This window comes from Sapajus apella, unplaced genomic scaffold (genome assembly GCF_009761245.1).
Source record: "Sapajus apella isolate SASKATOON/1434 unplaced genomic scaffold, GSC_monkey_1.0 scaffold36, whole genome shotgun sequence".
Classification (NCBI taxonomy): Eukaryota; Metazoa; Chordata; class Mammalia; order Primates; family Cebidae; genus Sapajus; species Sapajus apella.
Genome location: NW_022436976.1, coordinates 18,792,571 through 18,816,896, shown reverse-complemented (window position 1 = coordinate 18,816,896; position 24,326 = coordinate 18,792,571). Strand labels below are relative to the sequence as shown.

The following is a 24,326-nucleotide window of genomic DNA, read 5'->3' as shown; positions in this document are numbered from 1 at the left end:
ACAACTAATGTGAGGCACTGGATGATTCAAATGCTTTTGTCCTCCTAAAACTCATATGTTGAAACCAATCTCCAATGCAATAGTATTAAGAGTTGGGGCCTTTGAAGTGAAATTAGGTCATAAGGGTGAAGCTGTCATGGATGGGATTATTGCCCTTCTCTAAGAGGCCTGAAAGAGAGCTTGTTTGCCCATTTACCCTGTGAGGACACAGTCAGAAGGTGCTATCTATAAAGCAGAGAGTAAGCCCTTACCAGACACTGAATTTGCTGATGCCTTGATCTAGGACTTCCAAGCATCCAGAACTATAAACACTAAATTTGTTGTTTATAAATTACTTAGTCTAAGTTATTGGTATAGCAGCACAAACAGATGAAGACAGATACATACAATTATTTTTCCCATTTGTATAGACAAGGGAACTGAGGCTTAGAAAGGTCAGGTAATGTATCCAGGACCACACAGCTGCAAGAAGGAGAGGTGGAATTTTTTTTTTTTTTTTTCCCTTGGTGCCGTGACTCGGTGGAATTTGAACATAGGTTGCCTGTCCTCTTATTTTCCACTGAAGGGCTGTGGAGGACCATATCGGAGGACATATTTGAGATATTTTATTCTGTTCTCATCATTATGGAAGGGAATAACCTTCTTTTTTTTTTTTTAGTTATCTTTTTATTTATTTAATTTAATTAATTAGTTTATTTAGCCAGAGTCTCACTCTGTTGCCCAGGCTGGAGTGCAGTGGCACGATCTCAGCTCACTGTAGCCTCTACCTCCTGGGTTCAAGCAATTCTCCCAGCCACCAAGCCTGGTCTCTATGGAGGAGAATAACCTCATCTTGCACTCTTTCTCCACCTGTTGGAGACTCAGAATAATTTTGATTAAGTGAAACATAAAAAGAAACACCTCTTCATTCAAGAAAGTCCATGTAGAAACTAGACAGATTTTATGAATACATTGCCAGGCCTGGAGTTACCAGAGGCATGCCATGGGCAAGAAGCATACACCTTTCATTCTGAGCAGGACTTAAGCAGAGGAATATTCCAGTACCAAAGAGCTGATGAAAACTCTGATGTCAGGGACGGATAGAAGTGATGGATGACATGCAATGTGCTAAGCACTGTGCTCTGTATTTCATGTGCATGATGTCTTCAACTCTGAACTTATCCTTGTGAGGGAACTATTGTTATTGTTCCTGTTTTATAGATGGCTTAGGGAACTCACATTACCTCTCCAAAGTCATTTGACTAAGAAATAAAGGAGAAAGGATTCTAACGGGCATCTCTCTGGCTACACCATTAGAGACTAAACCTCTACCCCTTGCCTATAGGGTAAAATAGAAAAAAGGCTACAAGAGCAAGACAACTAGAGTCTCATTGCTAAGTCAACTTTAGGAATTTGAAGGTGAGGGCCCTATGGGAGCAAACTTTGCACTTCAAGCTCACAGAAAAAAACAGGCAGTGCCAGATTGACAGAGCCTAGTGACTTGAGGATCTTCACTATCTCCCAGAAGCTGGAAGGATCTCCTGAACTCCTGATCTTGGTTGTTGGGTTAATTCATTCTTTCCTTTGTTTTTCATATAACACTTTATTAAGTATAATTCACCATGCAATTCACCTTATTTAAAGTATATAATTCCTTGAGTTTTAGCACCTGTCACTACAATTAAGATTGAACATTTTCATCATGATAAAAAAAAATCACATCCATTAGCAATCACTTCCTATTTCCCCTCAATCCTCCCAGGCCTTGACAACCACTGTCTGCTTTTTGTCTCTGTGGATTTGCCTACTCCGGACACTTCATATAAAAGGAATCATATCATACATGGTCTTTTGTGGCTGGCTTCTTTCATTTAGTATAATGTTTTCAAGGTTATCTATGGTGCAACATGTATCAGTACTTTATTGCTTTTTAAGGCAAATAATATTCCATGATGTGGAACACGTTTTATTTATTTATTCCTTGGTTGATAAACATTTTGGTTGTTTCCACTTTTCGGCTATTATGAATTATCCTTCTATTAATATTTGTGTACAAGTTTTGTGTATACATATGTTTTTATTTCTCTTGGGCATATATTTAGGAATAGAATTCCTGGGTCTCATGCTAACTCTACATTTAACCTTTTGTGCAACTTCCATGATGTTTTCCAAAGCAGCCACATCATTTTACATTCCCACTGACAGTGCATAAGGGTTCCAGTATCTTCACATCCTTGCCAACCTTTGTTTATATGTTGGCTATTGCCATCCTAGCAGGTGTGGGGTAATTCTTTTAAGCCTGACTTACCTGCCTTCTGAGGTTCCTGATAGTAAAACTGCATTGTAAGTTCCAGACAGATGAACCATAATTTGAAAAAATAGTCATTGGATACGATTTTAAACTAGCTAATCCCCACCTAATTTCCTATTTAGTGTCATAAAAATGTTTTCTGAATATTTTATGACTATATATTATATATTTCTTTTAAAATCCTTTAATGCATTCGAAATTATGTATGTTTAAATTATTTACACATGACTTTTGAGGAACATATCCACTTTATAAAGTAAGGAATACTTTTAGTGGTTAGAAGTACTAAGATTGCTCTCAGTACTCAAAAAATCACTCTGAAAATATTCAGAATGAGTGTACTAAAGAGAATGCTTTCAGAAATATTCATTGTGAGTAGCAAGGGCTTTAGAGTTTTAGATTTAATTCCCAGTTCTGAAACTTATCAGTCAGGTGTCTTTTATGATGCAAATATCAAAAAACTCAAGTGCAGGTCAGGCGCAGTGGCTTATGTTTGTTATCCCAGCACTTTGGGAGGCCACCGCAGGTGGATCACCTGAGGTCTAGAGTTCAAGATAAGCCCAGCCAATATGGTGAAACACCATCTCTATTAAAAATATAAAAATGAGCCGGGCATGGTGGCACACGCCTGTAATCCCAGCTACTCGGGAGGCTGAGGCAGGAGAATTGACTGAACCTGGGAGGTGAAGGATGCAGCTAGTAGAGTTCATGCCATCGCACTCCAGCCAGGGCAACAGAGCGAGACTCCATCTCAAAAACAAAACAAAACAAAACTTAAGTGCAGTCACTTAAATAGACAGGGCCTTGTTTCTATCAGGTCACAATTATATGTAGTACACGGGTGGCATGATAATTCAGTAACACCCCAGGAATCTAGGCTCTTTTCATTTTTCTCTTCAGTGATCGTTAGTGTGTTGACCTTAATCTTCAGATGCTGTATCTTCAGGCTTCTCATCCAAGTTCCAGGCAGGAAAAGTGCTAAAGAGCAAAGGAGTCCTCCTGTGGACTTCCACCTCCACTGAGTTGGCCACCACAGTGTCACATGTCTACCCTGCCTGGATGGCAACCTGGCAGAAGGGCATTGTAAATGGAGTTAGGTACTGTCATCTAACAGTATCTGCCATAGTTGCTAGCTGTGTAACCTTAGAAAAATTATTTGGCCCCACTGAGCCTCAGCCTCCTATGAAATGAGGATAATTAATTCCACAAAGCTTATAAAAAAAACAAATTATAAGAAATGACTTGCATATAGAAAATGCTTAGAATTAAGTACAACATAAAATGGTGTCAGTCCATTCAAGCTGCTATAGCAAAATACCTTAGACTGGGTCATTTGTAAACAACAGAAATGTATTGCTCACAGTTCTGGAGGCTGGGAAGTCCCAGATCAAGTGTCAACAGATTTGGTGTCTGGTGAGGGTCTGTTCCTCATAGATGGTGACTTTTATGTGTTATCACATAGTAGAAGGAGTCAGGTAGCTCCCTTCAACCTCTTTTACAGGGGCACTAAATTTATTCATGAGGGTAGAGCCCTCCTGACTTAATCATTTTCTAAAGGCCCCACCTTTTAATACTATTACATTGGGGTTTAAGTTCAACATGTGAATTTTGAGGGGGACATTAATATTCAGGCTATAGCAAAGGGTATTCGAATATTATAGCCCAAAGGAAATCTGACTGATTTGGTTGAGGAAAATATTAATGTAAAGCCATAAAAATGGCTAGGACTTATAGGATATTGTAAATAATTTATAGGAGAAATTATTATTAATTTATAGGATATCATAAATAATTTTATTAATTAATTTATAACAAACAGGATTGTTTATATTATATTATATATTATAATTTATAATATAAATTGTTATATATTATAATTTATAATATATCATAATTTATAACACAAATTATAATATAATTTATAATTTATTATAATTTATAATATAAATTATATAAAATAAAATTAGATATATATAATTTTTATAGGATATTATAGGATGTTTATAGGATATATATATTTATAGGATATTATAAAAATTTTATTTATTTATAATAAAATATATTATTATCGCATATTATAATAGGATATTTATAGAATATTATAAATAATTTTATTTATATATTTTTAAGTAATAATAATTTTGGAAAAATCTAGAAAGAGATATTGCATGTACTCTAATAAGAAAGACTTATTTTGTTATTATTATTATACTTTAAGTTCTAAGATACATGTATAGAACATGCAGGTTTGTTACATTGGTATACACATGCCGTGGTGGTTTGTTACACCCTTAAACCCATCATCTACATTAGGTATTTCTCCTAATGCTATCCTTCCCCTAGTCCCGTACCTGCTGCTATCCCTCCCCCAGTACCCCACTCCCTACAGGCCCTGGTGTGTGATGTTCCCCTCCCTGTGTCCATGTGTTCTCATTGTTCAACTCCCACTTATGAGTGAGAACATACAGTGTTTGGTTTTCTGTTCTTGTGTTAGTTTGCTGAGAATGATGGTTCCCAGATTCATCCATGTCCCTTCAAAGGACGTGAACTCATCTTTTTTATGGCTGCATAGTATCCCATGGTGTATATGTACCACATTTTCTTTACCCAGTCTATTATTGATGGACATTTGGGTTGATTCAAAATTTTTACTATTGCAAACAGTGCTATAATAAACATACCTGTGCATGTGTCTTTATAGTAGAATGATTTATAATCCTTTCAGTATATACCCAGTAATGGGATTGCCAGGTCAAATGGTATTTCTAGTTGTATATCCTTGAGGAATCACCACACTGTCTTCCACAATGGTTGAACTAATTTACACTCCCACCAACAGTGTGAAAGTGTTACTATTTCTCAACATCCTCTCCAGCATCTGTTGTTTCCTGACTTTTTAATGATTGCCATTCTAACTAACTGGCATGAGATGGTATCTCATCGTGGTTTTGATTTGCATTTCTCTAATGACCAGTGATGGTGAGCATTTTTTCATATATTTGTTGGCCACATAAATGTCTTCTTTTGAGTAGTGTCTGTTTATATCCTTCACCCAGTTTTTGATGGTGTTGTTTGTTTTTTTCTTGTAAATTTGTCTAAGTTCTTTATAAATTCTGGATATTAGCCCTTTGTCAGATGGACAGATTGCAAAAATTTTCTCCCATTCTGTAGGTTGCCTGTTCACTCTGATTATAGTTTCTTTTATTTTTTTATTATTTATTATTTTTATTTATTTATTTATTTATTTAATTATTTTTTTAAGACAGGGTTTCACCATGTTGGTCAGGCTGGTCTTGAACTCCCGACCTCAGGTGTTCCGCCTTGGTGGCACCTTGGCCTCCAAAGTGCTTGGATTACAGACGTGAGCCACCACGCCCGGCCCTGATGATAGTTTCTTTTGCTGTGCAGAAGCTCTTTAGTTTAATTAGGTCCCATTTGTCAATTTTGACTTTTGTTGCCATTGCTTTTTGTGTTTTAGTCATGAAGTCTTTGCCCATGCCTATGTCCTGAATGGTATTGCCAAGGCTTTTTTATTTTTTATATGTCAATAGTACATTTATTTATTCAAACTGGAATGTAAGCTTAGTTTACATTCCAGGGCAAGGATTTTTGTTTGATTTGTTCATTGTTATATTGATTAAGCCTAGAATGGGGCCTGACACATAGTAAATACTCAATAAATATTTGTTGAGTAATTATTCTAGTGCAGAAATAGACATTTCCTGCATCTCTCTTTTACTGCCTAGTTAAATAATAATATAAGGTCATATATATTTTAAAAATTATTTTTCCCATCATCTTTCCTAAAATCCAATAATAAATTATAGCCAAACTCTGATAAACCTAACCACGTTCTGAATTGATGGAGGCCAGATTAATGGGATTTTATTACATTTTAAAGAGGAAATGAAAGATATAAATATTAGCATAAAAATGAATGTTCTCCTCTAGTTAAGTCAAAGGGCTAGCTTCTATAAACATAGACAGGTCAGAAAAGGAAACAAACACCTATTTATCTAATGATGAATTACAAACAAACTAACGAGTTGAAAAAAATTAGAGAAGAGGGCTGGGCACAGTGGTTCAGGCCTGTAATCCAAGCACTTTGGGAGGCTGAGGCAGGTGGATCGCTTGAACTCAGGAGTTCAAGACCAGCCTGGGCAACATGGTAAAAAATACAAAAATTTCTACAAAAAATACAAAAATTAGCTGGGCATGGTGGCGGGTGCCCGGAGTCCCAGCTCCTTGGGAAGATGGCTTGAGTCTGGGAGGCAGAGGTTGCAGTGAACCACTGTACTCCATCCTGGACGACTTAGCCAGACCCTGTCTCAAAAAACAAGAAAGAAAAAAGAAAAGAGCAAGTCAATTTCTCTAACTACCAAAAGGATCTTTTCCTCCAGGAGAAAGCTGACTTACAATGAATGTTGTGGTTGAGGTAGTATGAGGTTTGAAGGAGCTCTTCTAAATCTTCAGTTATTAGGGTATTTTCCACGTTGGCAACTAGATAGAGATCAGCATGTGCAAGGTTTCACTTCTAACTCATGTGGTTGTTTTCCAGTAAAATCACATGTACAGAGAAGCTTTTTACCTGAGGCCACCTACTCGTTTCCCCAGTTGCAGAAAGATGGTGTTTCCTCTATGGCAGCATAGGTGCTGTCGGGGGCCTCCTGGTGTTGGGGCGAAGTTGTAAAGTAGAATTTTGTCTGTTTTGCTTCAAGAGCTTTCTTTCTTCCCAGCTCCTTTGTGATGGCTTCACCAGACAGAGCCTCGTGGCTGTTCACATACCTTCTTTTACCTCCTTCATTTTGCTGTTTCAAAGGGTAATGATAGAAAAAAACCAAAAGAACAAAAATCTGTGCTAATAAGCATCTACTTACTGTAGTCCCACTATCTTCAGCAATTTCATGTAAATATATTTTTTCTTTATCTTGGAAACACTGGTAATGTCTGGCTTGGCGCATTCTACTCCATAAATATTTGTTGAATAAAAATGCATGAATGATGGCCCTGCATTCGGTTCCATTCAAGTCATTTTAGCAAATATTTATTTAGCATTTCGTGGCTTCCTGGGATTGTGTTAAACTCTAGATATTTAAAAAAAAAAAAAAGACACCATCTCTGTGCATGACAAGCTAATAAACATTTTAGAATAACACCAATGTTGGGATTTTCAGGCACCATGGAAGACCAATAAGGCAAATGTTTTCAGATGCAGTATCATTTTAGAGCCCTTAAATTCCGCAGCCTACTCTGCCAGTTCATAAGACCTGTTTGTTTTTGCCACATCTTCTTCTCCACATGCATATTTTTCATAACCAGAAAGAGTTCTTAGGTGTGATTTCAAATACTATTTTTAAGGCTATGTTAGGTTTCAGTAATTCCTTTAGGACTCAAAAGGCAGTTTATATTTTAGAATCCATTTCCTCACTGATCATGAGCCCAGAGAGTTAACTGTGGCTAGAGACAAACACAACCTTGCTGACTGATATTGCTTTATATTCATGACCACTAACCTCAACTGTGCTCAGAAAGCCACACAGTAATCCTACTATATTTCACTAGCCAATTCACTGCCTTGCTAAGCCAGATCATTACTTCATTTTCCTCTCATCTCTCCTCTTCAGTGTCTTCCCTTCCTCACTCTCTATTGATGACCTGCTTCCTACTTTCCTGAGAAAACAGAAGCAGTGAGAAATACCACAGCCTCCCTCATTGACTAATGCATTGAGATCTGTACCCATATACTTCATCTTTCCTGCTATTGCTATGGATGAATTACCATTGACCTAAGGTCAACTCTCCACTTAGGTACTAGATCTTACCCTGCCTGCCTACTGGAGGACATTGCTCCAAAAGTTTCCTCTCTTCCTTCTGCAATGTCACTGTCTCTGTCTTTACCAGATCATTCCCATCAGCTTTCAAGCACACTGTAGCCTCTGCCCTTTTGAAACATATGACCCTCCCTTGGTCCCTGTCCTCTACCACCCAACTTCTCTGTTCCTTTTTATGAAAAAAATCAAGAGTTGTCTGTACTGTCTGTTTCTATTTTCCTTCTTCTCTCTTCTGTCTAATTTAGTCAGGTTTTATATACCCATCACTCCGCTGAAACAGCTCCTGATGATTTCCCCATTGCCAAATTTAATGGTTATTCTCAGTCTTTATCTTACTTAACAGAACATCTACTATGTGAGCATTTAATGTAGCTCTTCACTTTTTTCTTTTAGCTTCCAGGTCAGGACTCCCTTTTGCTTCTCCTCCCACCTTCCTGGAAGCTTTATCTCAGTCTCTTTTGCTGATTCCTCTTCATTTCCAGTAAATTCATAATGACATTATATCCAAATATATTGGGTTTACTTGAGAATATAAATAAGCATTATAATACAAAATGCATGACATGGCAAGCCACCAGTGCGTTTGGTGAGGGAAAGGGTAAAGGGAAGCTTTTATTATCAAAAAGACATGTGCATGAGCTGCTTAGGAACAGAGTTCATTTGTTCCAGAGGCTGACAGCCGAAGTGATTGTGTCAGTTCATTAGTGGAGATGTGTTACTGGGCAAGTGGTCTTTCAAGGCAATCTTACTGGATTACTACAGTCCTAAAGAATGTCTAGTGATAAACCTTATCAAAGCAGGGGATGAATGAAAGGTTTTTAGAAAGTCCTTGGAAAACAGTTCTTATCTCAGACATGTAAGCATGGGCCTCATCTCCTTCAGGCCTTTGCTCTCCTATTTTGTCTGGGTCTGGCAAAAATGATTTCATCCCGGTATGTGTGACTTTCGCATCTAGGACCTCTTACTGTCTCTATCTACCATCATTACCTAAAGGATATCCTTCAAATTTATGGTGTAAAACTCCCCAACGTCTGTCTCTGTCTAAATATCTCCGCTGAATACAGCTGCCATGTTTCTAACCTGTCATTCAAGGTATCTAGAAGTTAACATTTTTAAAACCAAACACCCAGTTTCCTCTCCCCAGACTTGCATTTCCCATTTCAGTAAATGCCAACTCTATCCTTTGCATTATTCAGGTCAAAATCATGTAGATCTTCTTGGATTCCTCTTTTTTATGCCCTTCATCTAATTGATCAGCAAAACCTTCTGGCTCTATCTTTAAAAATGACCTCACTACCTTCACTGCAATCCAAGCCACATCATCTCTCACTTGGATTAGAACTTTCTAACTGTTCCACTCACTTCCTCCAGAGTTCCTTACTCATAAGTTTTCAGGATAATCCTTTTCACATGCACCTCAGGCCAAGTTACCCTTCTGCTCACTCAGAGATCAAAGCCAGAGTCCCTCAAGGACTCTATGTGACCTTACAAGTCTTCTGAACTTTCCCCTCTTCTAAAACTCTCTGATTTCATCTTCAATCCCTTTCCTAGTAAAACCTCACTGAGCTCTTTGCTGCTCTTTGAATAGACTAAGCAAGGTCCTACCTCACGGCCTTTGCAGGTTACCTAGAATGCCCTTCCCCCAGAGAGCCACAGGGCTTGTTTCTTTATTGCCCTAATGTCACCTTCTCAGATAAGACTTCCCTCATCTCTCTAAAAAACAAAAATCAAAAATCCACCCCTACTACCAGAACTGCCTAACATTTTTACTCTGCTTTATTTTTCTTCTGAACATTTCTCACCATGCATAGAACATATTCGGTATGTATTTGTTTCCACCAGAATGTGTGCTCCATGACAGTTGGAACTTTATTTATTTTGTACATTGTAGCCTCAAAATGTAAAAATGTACTTGGAATATAGTCAGTGCTAAATAAATACTTACTGAATGAGTGATTAAATAAGTGAAAGACACTGTTTACCATTATCAACATAAATCTGCAGTGTTTATTGAAAATCTGTTAACTACAGCTACATCTGGGTGCTCAGGGAACATCAGAAAAAGATGAATTATACTAACTCCCTTCAACAAATCATCGGTCATGTATTAGCCCATAAAAAAAAAGAAATAGAAATGAGATATTAAAAGACTTTGTAATATACAGTTCTGTAAATGATATAGGAAAAAAAGTATTTTTCTCCTTTCTACTTTCAACAACACTTCTGACACCAGATGTGGGAAGACTTTCCCCACACGCCAATCAGTTCTCCTGCAGACATCAGCTAGATGTCCTCGAATTTAATTCAATTTTGACACCGTCTACCTGGAGGTAGCATCAGATCCCACAGGCTAAAGGCTCAGTCCCACAAGACTCAACCCTATCTTAGATGCCAATCACAAGCCCTAGGTCACGACCTGTAGTTTTGACTAACTCGCTAAAAATCAGGGTTTCCACAATTCACGCCTCAGGTTTGATTAATTTGCTAGAGTGTCTCATAGAACTCAGGAAAACCCTTTGCTTATATTTATCCATTTATTGTAAAGGATATTTCAAAGGCTACAGATGAACAGCCAGATGGAAGAGATGCACAGGCAAGGCATGCGGCACACCACCCTATGGGCATCCTCGTGTGTTCAGATATCTGGAAGCTCCCCAAACCCTGTCCTTTTGGGTTCTTATGGAGGCTTCATTACATAAGTATGATTTATCATATCATTGGCCATCGGTGATATACTCAACATTCGGCCCTTCTCTCTTTCCAGAGATGGGCGTGGGTGAAAGGGCAAGGGGGTTGGGGGACTGAAAGTTTAAATCTTCTTGTCACATTATCGGTTCTTCTGGCAACCAGCCCCTACCCTGAGCCTATTCAGGAGCCCCCAGCCTTCAGTCATCTCATTAGCACTTTGGAGATTCCAAGGGTTTTAGGAGCAGTGTGCCGGGAACCAGACAGAGACCAAATATATATTTGTCATTATGTCATAATGTCACAGTTCTTTATAAAAATAACTCTAAGGTGTAATTAGTCATTATTATTGGATTCTTCAATTAAAACAGTGCTTTGTGGTCTAGGTGCTAATGTGGGGTAGACTTTAAAAGCAGAATTAAATTACCTAGTGACTATGGTTACCGTCAGTTTGAATATACATTTCCATTTTGACTTGTGGTCTCAGTATGTGTGGTAAAAGAATTAGCCACAAACCAATGAAGAACATATAATGTGGTTTTCTCTAACTGGAAAATATTCAAAGATGTCCTACTTACCACTTGCACAAAGTTGCCATTTTCTTATTTTCACATTTGAATTCTTACTTAGTATAAGGTTAACATACCTTATAATAAGTTCTCTGTTAGGTATTTATGTTTCATCTTATTTCAGAAAGAATGTAAGGTAATTATGTAAACATCTCAATTTAGTGGCATAGTTTAACTTAAGATATAAGCAATATAAGAGAAATTTCACTGGCAAGAAATACAGCAATTTAAAAAGTTTCATTTGTGTTCTTTAGAATGTGTCAAAGTCACATATCATAAACATCTTTTTTTTTTTTTTTTTTTAATGGAGACATAGTCTCACTCTGTCATCCAGGCTAGGGTGCAGTGGTACAATGTCAGCTAACTGCAGCCTCCGTCTCCTGGGCTCAAACAATCCTCAGCCTCCTCAGTAGCTGGGATGACAGGTGCCTGCCACCACGCCCAGCTAATTTTTGTATTTTTAGTAGAGACAGGGTTTCACCACGTTGGCCAGGCTGGTCTCAAACTGTTGGCCTCAAGTGATCTGCCCGTCTCCACCTCCCAAGGTGCTGGGATTACAGGCATGAGCCACCATGCCTGGCCTCAGTCAGTATCTTTTAATTCAAAATAATTGTTGTTTAGTGAGCCCTTCATTATGTGGGAAGCTATCTACTCTGTGTCTTATCTCATTTACTCATGGTAAGAACAACCTTATCACTCCTACACTAAGGATGAGTAAACAAATGTATAGAGCTTAAGTATCTTGCTCCAAGTCTTACAACTTATCAAGGGGCAGAGCTGGGATTTGAAGGTAGGTCTGTCTCTAAAACCCAAGTCCTGTGCTTTTAGTCATCATGACATATCCTTCTGGTCTTCTCATGCTGTTCATAGTGATCTCACTGCTGGTTTGAGGAAAGAGGAAACACAGGAAAATGCACTGGAACTGAAAAATCTGAGCTGAACAAGAGGAGCTGCTCACACCTCCCCAGCGACTGTCAGTCTTAGTTAGATTCCTTGACCACTTGCTAACGTTTTCTTGCTCTGGTAGTAGCAATAATTTATATAGTACTTTGATGCACACGTGTGCTTATTGCTTGGTATTAATAGCATAAGGCTGGTTCCTTTTTTCTGTCTCAGCAAGCATGTTTCTTGGAGTCCAAAAGATGTAAGTGGTTGGCAGGTTTAATCCTGGTGGGATATTTTGAGGCTGGAAAAATTTAGGAGTTGCTGAAAAGATACACAGTAGTAATAAGACTTGGTGGAACCCTAGGGAGGAAGTGACAGTGATTTTTAAGCTCTGTCTCCTCCAGTAATCCAATCAAAGACAGTCCCGAGACAGAGAGCAGTTGATGGTATTAGATTTAAAAAATCACGTTAGAGTCTCCCTCAACAGCACAAATACTATAATTCGAACAGGACAAAAAGGATGTCATGACCCCTGATCAAGGACAACATACAAATTTGTGAAGTATGTCTATTTGATAAAAATAAGAATGTATATGGCTGAGCACAGTGGCTCATGCTTGTAATCCTTGCATAGGAGGATCCCTTGAGGCCAAGAGTTCAAGACCAGCCTGGGCAACTGCAGCTATTTAAAAAAAATTAGCTGAGCCTTGTGGCACATGCCTGCAATCCCAGCTACTCAGGAGGCCGAGGTGGGGGGATCACTTGAGCCCAGGAAGTCAAGGCTCCAGTGAACTTTTGATTGTGCCACTGCACTCAAACCTGGGTGACGGAGTGAGACCCTGGCTCTAAAAAATATGACAAAACAAGAATGTAAGCTACCTGGCTTTCCAGCATTGTTCAAATTTCAAGGTTATTTTCCTTCTAAAGTGGTATAGCTATATCAAGTTAAGTTTCACAATGCAATGCAATTAACTTAGGAGTCTGAAAGTAATACACCACACAGGTAATAAAGATCTGGACCATTGCCATAGCTATCAAAACAGGGAAAAAAGATAAAATGAGAAAATAATATTTTAATGCTTAAAAAATGCTTAACCTTTTCTAGTAATTGGTTGGCCCTTAAAGGTGATGAAGAGAAAGTTGTTAAAAATGGCAAACTCAGAAAGGCGGTCAGCATGCCTTTGACAACAACGGAAAGCCTGGCAAGAAGTGCTGATTTGCATGGAAAGATAATTTAGTTGTCAATTTTCTATCGTTCTGGTTCCAGTTAGACATTCAAATGAAGCTACAGTGAGGGCGCAGATATGTGGGAGACACACATATGAAATAGCAGTTGAAGCTGGGAAGGGAGAGAGCATCTGAAAAGGGGTCAGGGAAAAGGCAAGTGCCAGGGCTGACCTTCAATGTGAGTGGACTCAGAGTAGGGAGAGAAACCCAGGCGGAAGGCTGGAGGGGGACAGAGGTCACTCAGCAGGTGTGAGAGAGGCAGGCCCTCTAACCCAGAAGACAGGCTTTGGGTAGCAAAGGAAGTGAGAATTATAAGCAATCAAGAGGGATACATGCTTACATGGGGATTCAGAGGACTTGACCTTGCAATGGACACCATTTTCGAAGAGCAGTTTCAAAGAAAAGTAAAGGCAAAGATCACAATAAAAGGACTAAAGACAAATGGAAATAAGTTGGATGTCATTACCAAGGAGGTAGAAAATCTGAGAAGCTTAAGAACATGAAATAATGGAGTAGGTAGCTCAAAGGCTCACAAAATGGAATCTGAGGAAAGCCCAGTGAAAATACTTCCACGTTGCAAATAAATCGGATTATAGATTACGCTGTGTTTTGGAGTCTAAGGGGAGCCCTCTTCATCTCTGCAGAAGAATGAGTGAATGAGGGGTGGGACAAGAGGCTAGGAGATTTGAGGACACTCTTTTGTTAATCCATTCTTGCCTTGCTATAAAGAAATATCTAGACCAGGTGTGGTGGCTCATACCTGCAATCTCAAAACTTTGGGAAGCCAAGGCAAGAGGATCACTTGAGCTCAGAGCTTGAGACCAGCCTCGGCAATGTGGTGAAACCCTGTTCCTGCAAAAAATTAGCTGGGAGTGGTGTTGCATGCCTGTAGTCCCAGCTACTCAGGAGGCTGAGGTGGGAGGATCTCCTGAGCCCAGGAGGTAAACGCTGCAGTGAATCGTGGTCACATCACCCCACTCCAGCCTGGGTGACACAGTAAGACCCTGTCTCTAAAAGAAGAAAAACAAGAAAGAAAGAAAAGAAGAAAAGAAATATCTGAGGCTGGGTTTATAAAGAAAAGAGTTTTATTTCAGCTCATGGTTATGCAGGCTGTACAGGAAGACAGTTAACAAGACAGAGGAAGCAGGGAGGTGCCACACTCTTTAAAATAACCAGATCTGCATGAACTCGGAGCAAGAACTCACTCACTACTGCTAGGAGGGCAGCAAGCCATTCATGAAAGGTCTGCTGCCCCCATGACCCAATCACCTCCCCCAAGGCCTCACCTTCAACACTGGCGATGACATTTCAACATGAGATTTGGAGAGGACTAGTGTGGAAACCATATCAAATCTCTTCACAGAAATCAGGGGAGCAAAGAAGCACTCTCCAGCCCTCCCTTCACCACCGCCTCCAACCCTCATCTACTAAAAACACTGTGGGATTATTTGGGAGTAGAGATTTTAAAACAGAGGCTCAAACTTTCTGTCCAAAGCCAATGTCAATTAATACAATTTGAATTTTTGGCATTAACAGATATCATTTGGAATTCTACCAAGTTTATTGGGCTTGTTGGAAATTCTCATTCAATTATAAAAACTTAGATAAATACACTTTGAAATGATACTGAATAGCCCTCTCTATTCCCCTGTTCTGAACTAGATCTTTCTTCTTTATCTTTTCCATCCTCTTCCACAAATGACTCCCTTTCCCCTCATCAAATCTGTCATTAGATCCAGTCACTTCTATGCCCAAAATCCTTCACGGACTGGGCAAGGTGGTGCATGCCTGTAATCCCAGCACTTTGGGAGGCCAAAGCAGGCAGATTGCTTGAGTTCAAGAGTTGGAGACTAGCCTGGGCCTCATGACAAACCCCCATCTCTACATAAAATACGAAAATTAGTTGGGCGTGGTAGTACATGCCTGTGGTACCGGCTACGGTACTCAGGAGGCTGGGGTGAGAGAATTGCTTGAGCCCGGGAGGTCACTGTTTCAGTGAGCTGAGATGGCACCATTGCATGCCAGCCTGGGTGACAGAGCCAGACCCTGTCTCCAAATCCTTCATATCCACCCCCATTGGCTTCCACTTATTTAAGACTAAGAATCCAATTCTGGATTACTGTATAGCCTTTTGCTTTGTCTACTACCATCACTTTCATTTCCCATCAATCCTCCGTAAAGCTGCCAGACAGCCCCAGAGACCCTCAAAATAGTGTGAATCTCACTATCTGCACTCTCTTTCTATCACTTATATGATGCAGTCCTGATCCCTCAGTAGCTCATGGAAGGTCTTCTGACCTGGCCTGCTCCACTACAAGTTTCTTCTTGCATTTTCAGGATCCAGGCTATCACACTTGTTGAACCTTCTCAGAAATGTTGTGTCATTTCATGTATTTGTTTCAGGACATGCTGGTCGTCTCTGTCCAGGAGGTTGGCCTTCCGCTACGCCATCGCAATCTCTCACCCCATCCTGACTTCTCCCCACCACTCCGTCCTCACCCCTTTCACCCTATATCCTGATACAAATCTCTGACTTCACAGTCCTTGCACTGAACCAAAATGCAGTGCCCCTTTCCAAAGGCAGCTATTCTGGCTATTACAAGCTATGTCCAGTGCCAGCTTCACTAATAGGCAGAGTAGGCACGGTGGCTAGGGCCCACAATACTTTTTTTTTTTTTTAAGACAGAGTCTCATTCTGTCACCAAGCGCCAGGCTGGAGTGCAGCGGCATGATCTCGGCTCACTGCAACCTCTGCCTCCCAGGTTCAAGCAATTCTCCTGCCTCAGCTTCCCGAGTAGCTGGGACTACAGGCGCACCCCACCACACCCAGCTAATTTTTGTATTTTTTATTAGAGATGGGGTTTCACCATCTTGGTAACCATGGTCTCAATCTCTTGACCTCGTGATCCACCCCCCTCGGCCTCCCAAAGTGCTGGGATTACAGGCATGAGCCACTGTGCCCGGCCCACAATACTTTTAGGAGTCCATTAAAATGTTTAATTTTACTTAAAATCAGAAGAGAAAAATAACTGTTACGTTCATGTATATGCATGTATATGTCATGCATATGTACACATATAGGTATATGTGCGTACATTTATATCTGTATTTTATATATTTATATAATATATAGGCACTCTTTTTTTATTTTAATGGAGGAAAGGGTCCATGAAGGCAGAAGTGTTCAGGGCCCACTGAAGTCATACTGTGGCCCTTGTCAGATTTGAATTTACTTTTTAAAATTCTGAAAATAAAATCAATTTTGATATATTTTTCAGTAAAAGCGTGCATGTTTGAAAGCAGGCTTAAAAAGATAGCATTTCGTCCTGGCACAGTGGCTCATGCCTGTAATCCTAGCACTTTGGAAGGCTGAGATGTGTGGATGGCTTGAGCCCAAGGAGTTCGAGACCAGCCTGAGCAACATAGCAAGACCCTGTCTCTATTGTTTAGAAAATTAAATTTTAAATTTTTCACAAAGGTAGCATTTTAAAATTCTGTAACAATTAATTCAAACTTTTTTTTGTTTGTTTTTGAGACTGAGTCTTGTTCTTTTGCCCAGGCTGGAGTGCAATGGTGTGACCTTGGCTCATTGCAGCCTCCACCTACCAGGTTCCGGTGATTCTCCTGCCTCAGCCTCCCAAGTAGCTGAGATTACAGGCACATGCCACCAACTTTATATTTTTTTGGTAGAAATAGGGTTTCACTATGTTGGCCAGGCTGGTTTTGAACTTCTGACGTCAGGTGATCCAGCCACCTTGGCCTCCCAAACTGCTAGGATTACAAGCATGAGCCACCATGCCTGGCCAATTAATTCAACTTAAATACAATATGTAATTATTGGTTTTTTTTTGTTTGTTTGTTTTTTAGTTTAGAGACAGAAGAAGAGCAACAATATTTCACCTCAAGCTATGTTAACATCTCCACTGATTCATTACAAGGTGGTAAGAAGTATTTGGTTTGGGTCCAAGCAGCAAATGCACTAGGCATGGAGGAGTCAGAACAACTGCAGATTCACCTGGATGATATAGGTAAAGAATAAGAACTTCTGTAATGTCTTTAATAATAACCAATTTGTGCTACCCTAATTAAATGAGTTCTAGATGTGAAAGAAGTTCTCGTAAAATTCCCGCAGAGCCATGATAAAGGAAACAGAAATTACCTATAATTCTACCTGTCCAAGACAGCTTAGAGATGAGTAGTGCTGCTGCCATTTTGTTGTATATCCTTCCAGTCTCATTTCTAAATTGGTGTATGTGGCCGGGCATGGTGGTTCATGCCTGTAATCCCAGCATTTTGGGAGGTTGAGACAGGCGGATAACTTGAGGTCAGGACTTCAAAATCAGCCTGGCCAACATGGTGAAACGCTGTCTCTACTAAAAATGCCACAAAAAAAAAAAAAAAAAAAAAAAAAAACTAGCTGGGCATGGTGGTGGGCACCTGTAGTCCCAGCTACTCAGAAGGCTGAAGCAGGAGAATTGCTTGAACCCAGGGAGGCAGAGGTTGCAATGAGCTAAGATTGCACCACTGCACTCCTGCCTGGGTGACAGAGCAAAACCCATCTCAAAAGAAAAAACAAATTGGTGTATGTGTTTTTTACAAATATTTATTGGAAACATTTTTTTCAAGCATTGTTCTAAAGGCTAGAGTGAATAACATAGACAAGGTACCTCCCCTGAAATAACTTGCAATCTACTAGGGAAAAAAAAAAAAAACAAAACCAAAACAATGATCATGATAAAGTGTATTCAGTCTTACGTTGTGAAAAGTACAGCATGCTAAACTCTTACACTCTCTACACTTCTTGGGGACTTTTGTAGGGTTTTTTTTGTTTGCTTTTATTTTGAAAAGTTTTACAAAATACACAGAAAATTATAGAGAATTATGTAGACCTCGCTATGTTCACCAGCCAGATTTAACAAATATTAATAGTTTTTGTTTCAGATATTTTTAGACCCTGCCTTTTTATACTGATATATTAACAATAAACATTTATTAATTTAATCTGTAGTTTTATTTTTAATGTTTTCTGAATACATTGCAGTTTAATCCCTATTGTTGGAGATTTACAGTATTTTCAGTTTTCAGCCATATAAACTATATTGCCATGAACAAATTGTGGCTAAATTGTAGCATAGTTTTTGGTTGTTTCCTTAAGATAAATTCCAAAAAGTAATTACCCTTGGGCTTTATACAACTATGTCCAAGTCCTAAAACCAGAATTCAGACAAATGACACCAGTGTGACTCATCCTCTCTTCGGAGATCCTAGTACCAATGATTCCTGTTGTTATAATTACAGATTATTTCAATAAGCTAACATTTCTTAAGCAGCTTCTTATGTGCTAACTACTTTTTCTTCTTCTTTTTCTTTTGTTGAAGCAGAGTCTCACTCTGTCACCCAGGCTGGAGTGCAGTTGCATGATATTGGCTCACTGCAACCTCTGCCTCCTGGCTTTAAGCAATTCTCCTTCCTCTGCCTCCCGAATAGCTGGGACTACAGGTGTGTGCCACCATACCTGGCTGATTTTTGTATTTTTAGTAGAGACAGTGTTTTGCCATGTTGGCCAGGCTGGTCTCAAACTCCTGAGCTCAGGCAATCCGCCCACCTCAGCTCCCAAAGTGCTAAGATTACAGGCGTGAGCCACTGCAACCAGCCAGCTAACTACTTTTTACATACATTATTTAACCCTCATAACAGCCCTATTTTGTAGATAAGATTATAATTTATATCTGAGAAAACTGAGGTTTGATGGCATTAAAAAATTTGAGATCATGAAGGTAGGGAACATCTAATTCCAATATCTTCAGTCTTTATGAGAAAAATAAAAGCACATTGCACTGTACCTGACAACTTTTCTGCAGGTTAATGTTCTAGGGGGGTATGAAGCCTTCACTACGGTACCCCTTTGGGATCACTGAAGTCTCCTATTGCAACTAATTATGTCTGCTTTTCAGCTAACCTCAACTATCTCAACTAATGATATTGGTGTAAAAATCTGTCCTTATGCTCTGAATATATATATATACATATATACACATATATAAATTTTTTTTTTTGAGAGAGAGAGAAAGGGGGTTCTGTCACCCAGGCTGGAATGCAGTAACATGATCACAGCCCACTGCAACCTTGAACTCCTGTGTTCAGGGGATCCTCCTGCCTCAGCCTTTCAGGTACCTGGGACTACAGGCCACATGCCACAGTGCCTGGCTAATTTGCTTAAATCTCTTTTAGAGACAGGGTCTCATTTTATTGCCCAGGCTTGTCTTGAACTCTTTGGCTCAAGCAGTCTTCCTGCTTTGGCCTCACAAAGTGCTAGGATTTCAGGTCTGAGCCACCATGCCCGGTCTGAATATGGGATTTGACAGCACATCTGTTGAATATGATGATGGACAATTACTCCATTTTATTGTATATCCTTGGAGTTACAGTTGTCTTGACTATGCTCTATGCATTTTTGTAAATTTACATTTTAAGGTAGAAGGCAGTAATATACCCTTTTCTTATAATAGGTTCCCCTCAATGAATTAATGATGTTTAAAGGCTATCATGTCCAGTATCATTTTAGCAGTACAATTTAGGAACTAAATTATAATAATAATATTTTTGTTATTATCATTATGATGTTGATATCATTGCATCCATTTATTTAGCACTTCTTGTGTTCCAGACACCTACCATGCACATCACATTTCATTCTGGAAAACAACCATCCGTGCTGCTACTGTCCCCATTTTACAGATGAAGAAAGTGATAAATATGCTCAAAGTCACTTTGCTAGTAACCAGGAAAGCCACATTTCATCCCAAATCTGCTGACCTGACATAGTTTACCACCACCCCATCTCCCACCAAGGAAAAAAATCTCATCTGGACTCTACCTCCAGACTGACTTCTTACACTGGGAACTAGGAGTTTGGAGTTGTTCCTTTTCCTTCTTCTCCTTCTTTCTCTTCTCCCCCGCTTCTACCACCTCCTCCCCTATTTCGTCTCTATTCTCTTCCTTGCCTTTTCATTATTCCAAAATGTACTAAAAAATTCAGGTTGTAAAATACAGATTAATTGCATAGGAGGCGCCAGCCAACAAAACCACCAGATTATTAACAGATGAGCAGTCTTCATGAGTGACACTTTAAGAATGAAACATTGCAAATTAGATAAATGAACTGTTTGATGCCACTGAGAGCAGACTCTCCTGGGGACAATTTCCACATAACAGCTACGGGTTGGCTTTAATTACGTTAGGGAAAATATGCTGAGTGGCGGGGCAGAGTTAGCAGCACAGTAACACTTGCCAAAAAAGCATATGAGAGGGATGCTTTTAACTTCTCTTGTAGGGAAATAAATTCCAGTACAGAAAGTGCTGTGCTTTCTGCTTGCTATTTTGAACAATAATTCTCTCCATTACATAAATATGGATAAATATGTATTGGAAAGATGCCAAAATGCTATAATCTGGCGTTTTATTTTTATTTTTTCTTTTATCTTTTTTGTAAACCCTTGTGTCAAGGGCTGACTTTCAGTGGATTGCAGCGAGGGAGCTGCTCTGCTGCATACAAAACCCCGACCCAGAGGCAGGCCGTCTACGAATGGTTTAACGCCAGGTTCCCCATGAACGTGCTTTGCGTGACGGGCAAGGGGGTGGACGAGGGGCACTCCACACCGGACCCCAGTCTCATTTTAATACAAGTAGAATTTAAACATATGACATCTATAATGGAATTGATACTTTTTTAAAATGTAAGATCTGGTGGAAATGTTTGAAACCTAATCAGTATGAGTAAAAATTCAACATTTGAGTCTTGTGTAACAAAAGATCAAGTATGTATTATATAATAAGTGCCAGTTTGCAAAACCATGAACTCATTCAGACCTAAAGACTTAAATCTGGATTGCACTGACCTGCTTTACGCCAACTCTTACTGTGCTATCTGCACATAAGTCTAAACAGATTTCTCATAAAACTAAACAGATTGTTGCTTCCTCCTCAGAATATTTCTTTTCACAAAAGGATCCTTGAATGCTTGTGCTGCTGTAACAGTGGCCAAGTCAAACTCAGAGGCGGGAGACAGGTGGAGGTGGGTGACAGGAGAAGATGGGAAATTTATGGCCTGAAGGTGCCAAAATGGTCCTAAGCAATCTCAGAGCCCCAGGGATCCACTGCCTGGACTCTGGAATCTCTGAATACTGATTTTTTTTTTTTTTTTTTTTTGCGGGTTTGGGGATTGGGCAGTCTTGCTCTGTCGCCCAGGCTGGAGTACAGTGGCGTGATCTCCGCTCACTGCAACCTCTGCTTCTCGGATTCTAGTGATTTTGGTGCTTCAGCTTCCCAAGTAGCTGGGATTACAGGCATCTGCCACCATGCCCGGCTCATTTTTGTATTTTTGGTAGAAATGGGGGTTTCACTATGTTGGCCAGGCTGGTCTCAAACTCCTGAACTTAAGTGATCTGCCTGCCTTGGCCTCCCAAAGTGCTGGGATTATAGGATTATAGACATGAGCCACCACACCCAGCCTTTTTGTCTTTTTTTTTTTTTTTTTTTTTGGAGACAAGCTCTCATTCTGTCCTCCAGGGTGGAGTACAGTGGCACCATCATGGGTCACTGCAACCTTGAACTCCTGGGCTCAAGTGATCCTCCCACCTCAGCCTCCTGAGTAGTTGGAATTACAGGCACATACCACTACACCTGGCTCAATTTAACATCTTATCAAACCTGATCATCTGAACTAAATTAGATGCAGAATCATCTCTCCCTGAGCAGATGCAGGGAGGAAGGAATAGCTCCTTTATCTCATTTTTATACTGTCTTGTTAATAAGACTAGGCTCTGGAATTTTATTAGTTAGAATTATAAGGGAGTAGAAGGTAGGGGAAAGACAGGACTATTCGAGTTCAGTTTCTTTTAAGTGGGAAAGGGGCTAAATAGAATTTTCCTTAACAGCAGTTTTCTTCTGTATAACAGATTAGCAAATAAGAAAATGTTCATTAATTGTTCATTAGATCATGAATATATTTTTTTTTTTTTTACTGTGAGCTTTCACATGTCTATATATTGATGAAAAAATGCCAATTTCTCCCTACGTAAGTTTTAAACAGCCAGGTCTTTTTTTTTTTTTTTTTTTTTTTTTTCTAGTGATACCTTCTGCATCCATCATTTCCAAGGCTGAGACTATAAATGCTACAGTGCCCAAGACCATAATTTATTGGTATAGTCAAACAACAATTGAAAAGGTTTCCTGTGAAATGAGATACAAGGCTACAACAAACCAAACTTGGAATGTAAGGTCAACTTTCATTATTCTTTAGCATGTGAGTGAATGATTTAAAAGAAAAGCCAACCATCAGTGGCTACAGTGGACTTATATCTATTTTACATGCTTTTAATCTGATTGTTTGCATGATATTCAAGCCACTTTAGTTTTTGTTTTATATAGTAGTTTTCAACTTTTATTTTAGATTCAGGGGCACATGTGCAAGTTTGTTACCTAGGTATATTGCGTGATGCTGAGGTTTGGGGTATGATTGATCCTGTCACCCAGGTGCTGAGCATAATTACCAATAATTAGTTTTTCAGCCCTTGATATCCTCCCATTCTCCTCGCTCTAGTAGTCCCCAGTGTCTGTTGTTACCCTCTTTAAGTCCATGAGTACTTGATATGGTTTAGCTGTGTCCCCACCAAATCTCAGCTTGATGGTATCTCCCAGAATTCCCACGTGTTGTGGGAGGGGCCCAGGGGGAGGTAATTGAATCACGGAGGCCAGTCTTCCCCATCCTATTCTTGTGATAGTGAGTAAGTCTCACGAGATTTGATGGGTTTGTCAGGGATTTCTGCTTTTGCTTCTTCCTTATTTCTCGTCGCCACCATTTAAGAAGTGCCTTTCGCCTCCCACCATGATTCTGAGGCTTCCCCAGCCATATGGAACTGTAAGTCCAGTTGAACCTCTTTTTCTTCCTAGTCTCCAGTATGTCTTTATCAGCAGCGTGAAACAGACTAATACAGTACCCAGTGTTCAGCTCCCACTCATAAGTGAGAACTGTGTGGTATCTGAGTTTTTGTTCTTGTGTTATTTCGCTTAGGAAAACCCCTCTAGCTTTAATAATGATTATTGTATGCTTCCAAACAGAGAGCTGTTTCCTGAAAAGATTCACTTGCCTTTTGTAAGTTGCTAAATAAACAGATCTCCAAATAAGAGGAATCCAATTAGCTATTTGTAATTCAGTGTCTCCTAGGGTGAAATTTATATCAATGATCATGGGTAAAAAAATTTAAGCATTCTATGCTGAAATTTGACAAGCATCCAGCGAAATAAAAATTGTTCAGAAGGGAGAACTAAGATTTATGAAAGTTTCTTTTTAAGTGAAAAGCATACAATTAAGAGTGTAATATTACCAGTACAGACCTGAGTTTTAGGTGAGCTTAAAGATGATAATCTGAGTAAAGATGTGTTTTAAAAAGTGAACATCTAGAGAAACAAACTAACCATCCTTAAATGCCAGGGCTAAATTATCTAATGTCTTAGAAAAGGCATGGCTGCAAGGTTCATTAAAGTCACATCACATAACAGCACCTGGGAACCATATAATAAAAACTCAGTAATTTTAACTGTGGAGGAATGCTAATCTGATTTAGGAAGAAGTTCCGAATTTGATATATTTGAAAAGAAATGCCATTTTATTATTTTTAAGTATAATAAATTGCCAGTTAGTTCAAATAATTAAGAAATAGAGTTTCTGGCCCTTTTTTTTTTTTTTTTTTTTTTTTTTAAGAGATAGGCTCTCACTTCATCAATCACCCAAGCTGAAGTTCAGTAGTGCAATCATAGCTCATTGCAGCCATGCACTCT

At 39.3% G+C, this 24,326-nt stretch overlaps 1 protein-coding gene across 1 annotated transcript in view; it reads left to right on the top strand.

The window, feature by feature from the left end:
- IL23R (interleukin 23 receptor) overlaps positions 1-24,326 on the top strand; it is a 76,596-nt gene that overhangs the window by 12,866 nt on the left and 39,404 nt on the right. Inside the window, exons 5-6 of the mRNA XM_032296645.1 lie at positions 17,355-17,515; positions 22,616-22,761. Of these exons, the coding sequence (XP_032152536.1) occupies positions 17,355-17,515; positions 22,616-22,761 (307 nt within the window). The remainder of the gene's footprint in view (positions 1-17,354; positions 17,516-22,615; positions 22,762-24,326) is intronic.